The following is a 12010-nucleotide window of genomic DNA, read 5'->3' on the forward strand; positions in this document are numbered from 1 at the left end:
ATTTCCCTACCCTTCATATCTCATTCCTGTTAGGATGGAATCGAGTGACTCATGGAAAGAATCTGAGACTCAATCTTCAAATGATTTTGCTTATGGACAACGTCAACCAATCTCGGATCCATATGGGTGGCATGTTAACAATTACATGCAAAACTATTTTGGGGATTTATCATTTGATGACTACTCTTCACAATACACTTACTCTACACATAGAGATGATGAAGATAGTGAAAATTTTGAACCTCATAGGAACTCTATGTGTTACTAAGTCACTCATGTATCTTACCATGCAATATATAAAGTGTAAAATATTGTACTAATTCATTATATATAAATGATTATGGTGTGTTTAAACTTCTTTCATTAATTACTACATATTTTCTACACTCACAATGTTTGCCAGCTCGCTATATAATCAACTTAAATCAGTTAAATCCATTATGCAATGCATTTCCTTTCAATTTTTTGTGATAAACTAATAGATAATTGATTAAATAAACATCCTGCAAAGTTTCAATAAAAATTTCCAAGTTTTTCTTATAATTTCCGTGGTTTTTATTCAATTTTTATCGATATCGATAATATCCCGATATTTCCATCGAAATTTCTGTGTTTTTGGACTACCGATATTTTCGATATCAGCGATGTTTTAGACCTTGATCGGATTAAATTAGTCTGATCCAATTTAATATGAGAGAGCACCAAACACTCGATTCTGTATTAGTAGTCCTGTCCGGTACTATATACGGCGTACCAAACACGGCCTGAGAGAGCAGCGGAAACCAAGAGAAAAATCTAGAAGGTACAGTCAAAATGGAGGGTCGATCGATGATCGACACGTGGATTGAATGGACAAAACAGCCGTTTGACTGTACAGATGAGGAAACAACAAGGGAAACAGATGGAAAACAGAGGGGCAAAATCGTCCGGCCAGTGGTCATCAACAGTGCCCTCGAAAGCTGAGTTTTAGTATATAGGATTTCTTATAGTTTACAAATCACTCTCAGATTGAATAAGTTATGTAACCAGAAAAGGTAGCTAAATAATAGTGTTAGAAACTATATATACCTGTCCGAAAAATGCGAACCAGACAAGTTTGCAGCTTTTGTGAGAACTCTCCTCCATTTTTGTACCTTGTCCATATCCCCTTTGAAGTTACATTCATGGTCAGCAAGTGCATGACCAAAACTGCCCATCTGATTCCATGCTTCAGAGGGATCCACTTTGTAGAAAATGGCCAGACATCTTGTTGCTTCGAATACTCTTTACACTGAAGGATCCTCACATCCACATCCAAGCATCGCGTTGATTATGCATAACTTTCAGAAAATACGACCACAAAATGTCGTGACTCTTCAATTGCTTTGAGAAGCGCAGGCGATATTTCTTTTCCACTTGGAAGCTCGTTATCATCTCTGAAGGTTTTGATCCCCTTCTGTGTTAGGAATGTCGGTACTACAAGATAGAGAATGCACAAAGGTAAAGTAGAAAATGGACACCAAGAATTTATGTGGTTCGGCAATTTATGCCTACGTCCACCAAACAAGGATCAATCTTCACTATATGAAAAAGATGAGTACAACAAGAGTAGTCTTACCAAGCCAAAGACAAGGCTTGATGGATACAAGAAAGTATAACACACTTTCTATCACTCTAAACTTCACTCACACAATGTGTAGTGGAACACGCTCACTCTCACTCTTGGAGTGAAACTCTAGCTTTGGACTTGATCCTTTGCTACTCACACTTGGTTCTTGATTGGTTACATCACACCCATATTTATAGGTGAGGGCTTGGCATTCTACTAGTTTCTAGTTCCTTCTTCAAACCTCTTGTATAGAAAATTCTAGACTAGCCACATAATTGTAGCTTCTAGATCTTTCCATTTGCAACCAAGGAAGCTAGTACTCTCTAGCTTCTTCCATCAACTTAATAACATGCTAGAATTGTCTAGCAAGCTCCAGCCTTCTCTCTTGCTTACTAGAATAATCTAGAACATTGATCATGGGCTGGACCATATACCAACATTCTGAACCAAATTGTGGTACAAATGATCCGTAAAGTTGTAGTGTGTGTCTTCATCTCTAAAGCTCAGAAATACTTCATATCTCTGTGAAGAGGTAATTTATGGACTCCATATTGTTTGCTGCAACCGTGATACAAAGCTGCAGGCTAGCTCAAAGTGTTGGAAATGGTACCTAGTACACAGCTCAAAGACTTGATTTGATGCAGAAATTTTCCTCGTTAAAAGTTGTAGGCGGTGGAGGGTTTAGAAAGTTGAGAAAAACTAAAAAGACAACAGCTGGATTGGTTGCATAAAAGTTTCTGTTGGTGTATTGGAACAGGTTTAAACCGACCAAATCAAACCGGTTAGCAATGATTTGGTTTGGTTTGGTTTTGATGGTGGTAATTGTCAAAACCGAAATGTTGAAGGTTGATTGATTCTGTTATATTTTTCGTTTCAAACCGAATCAAACCAATAGCCACTCACCCCTAGTTCCACATACATATATATGGTTTGGGAAGGAAGCATCTCACACTCGTCAAATATCTGATATCTATAGTCAAGGACTGAAGGTGCTCTAAAATGCATATTGCATTTCTGCGTCTTTGTGCAATATTGGACGCAAACTGAAATTCCGACCAATATGATTTCTCAATTCAGAACTTTCATATTATGTTTAGAATACACACAAACTAACTTTAGACGGGGAGCCGACATGTCCAGAGTCTCTGTGGGTAGCAGATAGCCACTATTCTACCTAGTTCTTCTAAATGGTATACATGCTGTCACGGCCTTGCTCCCTTTCCTTCACTGTAAAGTTTATCGATACAGTCCTGCAGATGATATTCCGAAAATATGTTAGTATTAGCTTGACAGAGAGTTATGGAGCGGATTGTGTATGGAAAACTGGTTTGCCCCTTGTACTTCAAGGTGCCACCAGTCATGACATGTTTGAGAAAGAGAGACAAGGTGGCATACCTTGTAATATTTAAGCAGCTGTGGTCTCTTCAGTTTGAATGTTGGAGTTATGAGATCCCTCTCCATGTCAAAGGGATTCGGTTCCAAGTGAACTGCTTTTAACAGCTCAAAACCTCGAAGCTGCAGGAATGTGTTCCGAATTCGATGAGTACTGACATATATGTAATGGAATTGGCAACAGGGAATTGGGTGAAATATTATCAACATACATGCTGTTTCTGACCAGTACTATTAAGCTCATCCAAAATGTACTTTCTTGCCTTCGAGTTTTGACATAATGATTTGAAATCATCAGTCAAGTGATACTCTGCTGCCCAATGCTCCATTGCCTTACTGTCAGGGACCACCACAGCAACAAGAAATGACTCGAAGCTGTTCCCATAAACCCAAATCTGTCGACCAGAGGAAATTTAAGATATATATCAACGAATTTAGAAAACAAACACAAGGGAGGTCTCACAAATTAAAAAGACCAAGAAATACAAACTCATATATTGAGGCAAATAGAGGGTGAGTTCTAATGTATAGAAATAATTTAACATGCACTGGCTGTAGCAAACTAGCAACATACCGATGTGATAAGAGGACATTGCAAGTATTTGCTTTCAATGTTTTCCACGGCAACATATTCACCTTGCGATAGTTTATATATATTTTTTTTCCTATCTATGATTTTCATTGATCCATCTGCCTGCCATTCTCCAATGTCACCTGAAATGCAATCAAAATCACCATAACTTTTCAGTGCAATACAGTGATCAACAAGAATTTCTAAGATGTCCAGTGCTGACATCTTCACAGCAAGCCATAAGCTTGGGCATCAAGTGACTACTTTATGGCCGACCGTTTAAGAATTTACCTGTATGAAACCACCCATCAATAAGGACTTCCTCTGTTAGATCTTCTCGCTTATGGTAACCAGAAAACAAGGTTGTTCCTCTCAGGCAAATTTCTCCACGGGGTACACTGGAAAGTGCATCGTATCCCATTGCCGGCACTGACTCAAGCCTTGCTTCAATAGTTGTGACAGGGACACCGACAGTTCCGATCATAGGAAAAACATTGCTAATGGACGTGAAGCAGCCACCACAGCTTTCAGTAAGGCCTACATGTAAAAGAGTTTAGCAACTTGACGGAAGGTTCATTTTCATTTTCAAGGGAACTTTTATAAACTACTGTGGATGAGTAGACGCTGGCATCACTGAATTTTCAAAACATCATTAAGAAGAGATTGAACTCATTTAGGTCAATGATTTTTTCTTTCCATTGCAGTTAAAAATAAGGTCACCATAAAACCTACGTCGATTAGTCAATTAGATTCTAGCAGCACCATTCATACGATCTTTATATCATTCTTAGATGCTATAGAGCAGATATGCAATCAACCATACCATATCCTTGGGATAAAGTGCTGCAGCTGGTGACCCTAAAAAATTCCTCCACATGCCTAGGCAAGGGTGCAGCACCAGACAACAATAGACGAAGTCGTCCCCCCAATACTTGTTTTATCTACCACAAGTAACAATTTGTTTGAATGTTAATAGCTATATCAGAATGGAATGGTGAAGGAAGCAACGACAGACCTTATCAAAGACAAGTTTGTCCAAGAGAGGTGCTGCTTTTTCTTGTGGGAGACCCTTTTCCAGGTTTGCCAACTTGCTGTCAATGAAATCTTTCATTAGTTTTATTGGAGGAATGCAAATGCAAACGAAAGAGGGGAGTTTATTGTCACCGTACTAGTTATAAGCATATTGGAATAATGTCTTCTTCAATACACCCCCAGATGAAACTTTGTTAACAATACCTGTGAGCACAAAGCTTAAGCCAACTATTTAGAATAGAAGAAAAATCGAAAGACGGTAATTTGGCTGAATCAGTATGTCGTATATTTTACCAGAGTATATGCGATCATACACTCTAGGTACCCCACAAAACATAGTAGGCCTTAGTTCCTGAAGGTCCTCGAGTAGAAATCTGATATCCTGCAAGCTCAAGAAAGAAATCACATTAGAAACAAGTTACAGAAATTTAAGAAATCAGAAAACTTTGAAAGATATGAGTCTTATAAACTTACTCCTCGCCAGAAGCCTACTGAGGATCCTTTGTAGATGCAATAGCTCTCCATTATTTGGTCATATATATGGGCCAATGGAAGAAAGGAAAAATATGAATCTTCTTCTGTACACTGTAATAGAATTTATTTCTTGAGATGAGTATTTTAGTGTCAATCACTGTGATTAGCAAAAGGAAATAACTTTGATCTCATATTGCAGTCACAGAACCCGGAAAAGAGAAGCTTCTGCATATGAGCACCCTTGAGTGGCATTGGGATGGGCAGGGGAAGCAGTCTAGGTTCAAATACGGGATGAATGACTTAGCAAGATATTACTAAACAGGCACCACGTGGGTTTGACAACAAATAATGGCCCGAACTTTTATTTCAGAATACAACTTCATTCACGATGTATTGATGCAGGAAACAGAAAGTGCTTGATATTGGCATTGGGAAAACAGAACACCAAAAACTTACTTGAGAAGCAATTCTTTAACAAAAGAAATAATTTGCTTTTACTAACATAAACATCAGATACAGCCAGTATACGTTACTTCATGACCAAGCGTAAGCAGAGAAGAACCTGGTGATGATATAACTACTCTATACCCAAAATAAGCATGAAAAGTGGCAGGAGCTATCCTCCCTTTTTTCTAATTTAACCTTGGGAGGCAGAAAAATCACTAATTTGAAAACTCCAGAGATATATCGTAAAGAGGCCAGGAACTAGTGTGCTCAGTTGTTTACCACTCTATCTGTTAGAAAAAGTAGTTGCTCCACAGACAATACTTCTGCCAGAATTGCTCTGTTACTAATAATTACACCTTTTGGTTCTCCAGTTGTCCCACTTGTATACATTATAGTGCAAATGTCAGTCTTCCGTTTCGGAGGTAGTTCACAATCTGCATTTCCCTGAGAAAAGGTGTGAAGAGATCATTTTACATTATTGAAAATGAAGTTGGCGAATCCTTTACCAGCAAAGGGATTTACATTAGAAAGACAGCATAAACAACTTACCAACTGAGAGAATTCCTCCCAAGAAAAACAAGATACCCCTAGTCCCTCAGCTTCCTCCTTTTGAGTGCTAGAAACATTTTCAAAACTGACAATTGCTGCAAAAAGAAAAATGCATAACTGAGCTACAATCTGCAGCAGTTGCACCACAAATTCCAACTCTTTAAGGGAATAGAACATGACTTACTTTTAAAATTGGTAGAACAATTTGGAAGGCATGACAGAACCTGCACAAAGCATTACCATATGAGCAAGGTCGTTAAGAAATCAAGATAAAAAACTGAAATTCAAACAAAAGCCACATGTATGGGGAAATTAAGTAAGGCGGTCGTCAAAGTATTAACGGTAAGATGGTCTTTGAAATCTGATGTTTTGGTACCACGGAGTTGGATTAGGATGCTTTTAGTACCAAAGTAAATGACATCGATAGCCTTGAACATCTGTACTTAAGGAAATAGATAGAAAGCAAACTTACAGAAGGGAGTTTGTTGTCTTGAACAAAAGCTATTGAAACTTCAGCATGATTGATGATGAACTCAACTGCATTTGCACCTGTAAGATGAACAACCGTGAAAAGTTAATCGGCTATATTTAATCAAACTCAACCACCATCATCAAAGTCTAATTGCCCATGGAAATGATATTAACGAAGAAAATATAAAGGTATTCAGAAAGTCATGGTGATTTACACACCGAGTTCTATTGAAGAAAGAGAAGGAAAAACATACCAAGCGTGTCATAGAGTGGAACATATGTTATGGCTTGGCTATTACAGGCCTATAAAACATGAACAAAACATATTAGCATTACGGCAGAACGTCACATCCAGTCACCAAAATCAGGAAAATTTACTCAACCAGTCGCAAAATTCGATCTCAATATTAACAAGCATTTCAAGGCATGGAATGCATAAACACATCCAATCACAAAGACAGGAAATACAGCATTACCTCCATTGCAGTAAGCCACCGGGGGCAGTTTGATCCATATATACCGCAGCGATCCCCCTGTAAACATTTTTGAGGGAGAAAAATAAAACCGAACTTAAATTTGGTTCCTTTTCTTTTAATAATTGTCACTGCCATTTTTACGTCAACTTCGAGTAACAGTATTAGTCCAAAGGCAAACTATGGATCACATCAACATATGAAACCATATAAAATTCATAATTAGCATTGTATTAACATACTAACTAGCTAGTGTTTGAGCTCTACAGTAAATATACTTAATTGGCATGTGACTTACAGGATTAACACCCCGGCTTCTGATGGCTGAACCAATTCGAATGGCAGAATCATAAACTTCTTGGTACGTAAGCCACACATAGGGACCCACCTGCCATTTCCAGTAAAAAAAAACTGAAAATTGGGTTTTGGTAATCTTAGTCGGAAAGATTAGATCATGGGTTTCAATGCGTTGGTGCTATTTTCGCTCAAATGGAAGCTTTACCTTTTTGTCTGTGACTTCGCGCCGCCCAAGCATTGGGTTGTTTGGATACTTCTTAGCAGAGACACTGCAAGTAAGACCAGAGTTTCATGTAAGTACTAATAATTGCAGCCTATTATATGGCCTATTAGCTCAGCTGGTTAGAGCGTGGTGCTAATAACGCGAAGGTCGCAGGTTTGAGACCTGCATGGGCCACTTTTTTTATACTTTTTTAAGATGATTTCCTCTACATTTTTCTGTGAAAGTTAACTTATCTGTCCATTTTTTCACTACAACTGCCTTCAGAAGAAAAATGTGACACTCAATCTCAAGTGCATTACTTTGATCCCATAACGCACATCAAATTTTAACATGAAACGAAACAAAAGCAAGTACCTTAAAAACTGCCAAGGAGATTCCAACCCCTCCGGCAACTCCATGAGACCATCTTTAGCGTAAATGCTCCGATACACCGGCCCAGCGGATGGCCTCTCGTCGGCAGCTGGCCTCGATTCCTCAACCTTCACTACGAAAGCCATCGACCCTTTTGCCCAACTAAGCAAGCAAGCTAGTTAAAACATAAGAACTGAAGTGGCTTTTGGTGAATGTGATAACTAACAACAAGAAACAGAGAAATGGATGGGGGAGATTGGTTCAGCTGAATGCAATAAATTGTATCTGAACCAATTTATCGGCTTTTATGAGAGGGGGTCTTCAAGCTAGCTGTATAGATGCATGTGTTTTGTAGATTAGTCAGAAAGGACTGACATGGCATTTACAATGGTAGACGAAGTTTGGTGAAGTACTTGCTCTTTGGTGTGTTAATTTTTTTTTTTTTCGGTTAATCTTAGTTTACTATCCTAAAATTTCTTGTTTTCCTACATTTAGTACATCAAATTTTTTTCATCCCAGACTGGTACATAAAGTCACAATTTTGAGACATTTTAATTTTTGTTGTTAAGTTTGCTGTTAAATTAGTTGTTAACTGGTGATGTGGTACCATGTGAACAATAATGGTTGCCACGTGGATATTAAAAGAATTAAAAAAATTAAAAACTATTCTCATCCCGACCTCAGTCCTCCACTCCCACCTTTTGATTTTTCCCACCTTTTGATTTTTCCTCTTTTTTTTTTTCTCTCCGGTGCATACATGAATTGGGAAGCAGAGGCACAAATGATTTCTCCAATGCTCCTCTCCACTCTTGATCTTCCACTCTCCCGACACTGATCCCATACCCGATCTCTTCCCTCTCCTCCACCATCTTCACCTCCCCTCCCTTCTCTCTCCCCACTATTCCGACCTTTAACCCTAATCCCCAAAATCTTTCAATTTTCAGAAAAATTGAGCAAACCCAGCATGAAAAACCCTAATTCCCAAAATCTTTCTGATTCAACTTTGACTTCGATTTCTAACGTCACGGCCAAACTCCAGATCAAATGGCGATGGTTGATTCTGATGATGTGGAGGTGCTTGGAGATGTGCTGGCGTCTTCTGCTGCGCCGACGAGACAACGCTGTTCTAGGCGTGCGATAAGAAGGTTCAAAGTGAACAAGCTCATGAGCAAACAGCAGGGGGCTCCTCTATCCTCCAACATGCCCAATTTTTAGTTTATAATTTGCAGAAGTTGTTGGGTAAGTGGAGATTTTGAAAACCCATAATTTTGTGCCATCATCCATCAGACATCATTTCTTTTCCATTTTTTAAATGAGAACTTTAATAAAAAGCTCCCGGTATTATTCAATTTAATGAAAAATCACATTTTTACACTAAAAAAATCAATCTTGGTACTATTCACATCACCTTTTATTTTGTCCTTATTGTTAAAACTCAAAGTTTTCAAGTTATTTTTATTAGTTTTTTTTTAAAATACACTATTTTCTCTCTTGCCACCTCATTCTGACTCATTATACTCTTGTCATCCATCAATTCCATCAAACATCATCCTTCACATCCCACTAACATCTCTTTCTCACCTCTCAAACTCTCTCCCGTAGCTTTCTCTGGTCATGTTTACCAAACCGGAATGAAAGTGTAGGAAATGGAATTTTACACAAATTCCAAGCCATTCAAGATTTTACCAAATAACAGGGAATCAACAATGACGTCAGACCCACCCAAAATCTGAAATACAATTCCTTAATTTCCCGGAATTGGATTCTCAACTTGGAGGTCGGAATTGAGTTCTTGGAAATAGATTCATCAGGGATCTATCTTCATGCTTTTTTGGTCAACCCAAATTCCCGTCACAGTTTCACCTCCCCAATTCCATGACCAGTTTATAGACCCATCACTCTTCTCCCTAATCCCACCAATTCCTAACTGAGGAGCTTCGACTTTGGCAAAATCCCGTCCCCATTCTCCTTGCCCTGTCGCCATAAACTAGTAGACTATCCAAAACCCATGCATGAACTCACAACGAGAAGGGAAAAGGTGTGGCGTGGCCGCATGGCCATCTAAGCATTGGGGGTGGCGAGGGTTGTGATAAAGGTGGCGATGAGTTGGGGATTGGGGATGTAGGGAAGAGAAGATGTCACCGCAACTTTTTTTTTTTTTGGATTTTTTGTTGCAATCATATTAGATTAGGAATGTGATTGTGTAAATCCTAGTATATCTTGGAATATCTCTTATATTTCTGTTACGAGTTGATTACCTATTAAGAGTTGAAATCCTAAAAGAGTAAGGAATTAACCTTCCCTACTACTATAAATAAAGGCACAATGGTGTGGAATAGAATTTACCCACAATTACACATCTCTCTCTTTTTCTCTCTATGCTGCACCCTCTCTCTCTATACGGCCTCCATAATTGTTCAGTAAATTATGCCTACAACACGTTATCAGCACGCTCTTGATTCGGTGCTAACAAGAGAATTTATTCTTCAATTAGGGGAGTATTGCGTTTTAATCACTTTTTATGATTAATTTATTATTTTGAATTGATCTACATGCTATTGATTCAATTTAATTTTTCTTTGTTGAACGTGATACAACTCATTGGAGATGCAATTGCGGCTTTCTGCGAAGGAACTTCTACAAATTCATAGGCTTTTGTTGTTTTTTGCCAATCAGGTACGTTTAAAATAAGGTAAGATATATGAAACGACCTTGAAGGATGAAAACATTCCCCATGATGCATGAACCCCCTATGTTTATATTTTCTTTCTGATATATATATTGTATATCTTTCATATATTTTGTCAATATATATTTATTCATGCAATAAGCAATTATGCTATGTGGAATTTGAAAGTCAAAGTATATACATAAATTAGAAGCAATTTAGGGTTTCCTAAACCCTAGGGATGTCGAAAAACTTCAAATTTTTTTTGGGAACAGTGCGGCACAGCAGCCGCACCACCGCTGTGGACCTTGACGCTGGCCTAAAGCCCAGCAACGTCAAGCAAGATACTAGGACGATGTCATTTTGACATCTGCCCATGATTGCAGCTCATTTGGCTAGTAGCAAGCAAGGACAACCTGGCTTCTTTGGCCTAGGTTTGGTTCGATTTTGGGCCTGTAACCCTAGACCATCCACCAGCACGGCCCGCAACCGTTTTCTGGGCTCTCACCTCGCACCCATGGCCCAATCACCAGTAACCCATATGTTGTTGGATGATGCGAGAATTACTTGACACACAAATTAAACCCTCTTTTGACAATTGTAGTATAGATGTAAGTAGGGTATCGTTCTAGGCCGGGGATTAGGAGGGATTGCTAATCTATTCTAAATTAATTTAAAAATATTAAACAAGACTCAAGGACACAAAACTAGGCTAAAAACTCTAATAACTCGAAACACACTTAGAATGACTCAAAATAATGAAAACAATCAAATTAAACACTAGGAATTGAAATGGACGGAAATTGAATTAAAAGACTAACAACAATGAAAACTAACTAAATAATATAATTTAATAATGGGGTGGGGGTTTGGTTTTGACGAGAAGTAAATTAAACTTAAATAAATTACAGAATTGACAAAAGCATGAAATTAAGGTGAAAGGATAGGTGACAGACTAGCTAGAGGGTTCTTCTCCATACATGACACATATGCAACCTAAATTGATTTTCAGTTGTTCTTTCAATAAATTGTAAATCTCAACGCCCCAAATTAACCGTGAATTGCACTAATTAACCCTCAGTTTTTCCACAAGTTATTGGGTTGGATGATTGCATACGACAACCCAAAACATTCCCTACAAGTTCCCTACATGAATTGCATAATAGAGATACAAGCAAGAATCATTAAGTTCTAAGAAAAACATAAGCATTGACGAGGCACTCGTTACTATGATTTGCATGAAACTTATGCCAAGAATTTACTTAACGTGATTGTGACTAGCAACCTTCACTACTTGTGAATATAAGTTCATAACGATTAGGTGAAACTCCCTTATATTCTAGCATCAAATTCATGCATGTAAATTAAGTATGCATCCTTAATCGACATACAAAAATAAGTTATCAATCAAGCAGTTAAGCAAATTAAATCACAACTCAGAAATCACAACTGAAGGTAATCAATTCATATTACA

At 38.1% G+C, this 12010-nt stretch overlaps 1 protein-coding gene and 1 non-coding gene across 3 annotated transcripts; one reads left to right on the forward strand and one right to left on the reverse strand.

Moving 5' to 3' along the window:
• Window positions 1-2578: 2578 nt before the first annotated feature.
• On the reverse strand, window positions 2579-8137 carry LOC126623467 (probable CoA ligase CCL6). 2 transcript variants are annotated; one of them, XM_050292379.1, is made up of 19 exons: window positions 7872-8137; window positions 7500-7563; window positions 7296-7385; window positions 7001-7057; window positions 6779-6827; window positions 6526-6602; window positions 6238-6277; window positions 6054-6148; window positions 5784-5948; window positions 5058-5168; window positions 4878-4965; window positions 4721-4787; window positions 4567-4642; window positions 4375-4492; window positions 3843-4088; window positions 3555-3694; window positions 3244-3375; window positions 2984-3103; window positions 2579-2838 (listed from the first exon to the last, which is right to left on the reverse strand). In XM_050292379.1, exons 1-19 carry the CDS (start codon window positions 8012-8014, stop codon window positions 2791-2793), a joined length of 1926 nt encoding a protein of 641 aa, XP_050148336.1. In that variant the 5' UTR covers window positions 8015-8137; the 3' UTR covers window positions 2579-2790. The 2 variants fall into 2 exon arrangements, with proteins under 2 accessions (XP_050148336.1, XP_050148335.1); XM_050292378.1 differs by having other exon boundaries at window positions 3193-3375; window positions 7872-8135.
• Window positions 7618-7691, forward strand: TRNAI-AAU (transfer RNA isoleucine (anticodon AAU)). The gene has a single exon. It is a non-coding gene; the product is annotated as a tRNA-Ile (tRNA).
• Window positions 8138-12010: the final 3873 nt, after the last annotated feature.

Source organism: Malus sylvestris, chromosome 5 (assembly GCF_916048215.2).
Source record: "Malus sylvestris chromosome 5, drMalSylv7.2, whole genome shotgun sequence".
NCBI classification, from domain to species: Eukaryota; Viridiplantae; Streptophyta; class Magnoliopsida; order Rosales; family Rosaceae; genus Malus; species Malus sylvestris.

Coding starts and splice junctions, on each gene's coding strand:
- LOC126623467 (XM_050292378.1), bottom strand. CDS start 8,014: ATGGCTTTCGTAGTGAAGGTTGAGGAATCGAGGCCAGCTGCCGACGAG. Junction 4,966..5,057: donor CAGTAGGCTTCTGGCGAGGA/GTAAGTTTATAA, acceptor TTGAGCTTGCAG/GATATCAGATTTCTACTCGA. Junction 3,376..3,554: donor AATGTCCTCTTATCACATCG/GTATGTTGCTAG, acceptor TCTGGTCGACAG/ATTTGGGTTTATGGGAACAG.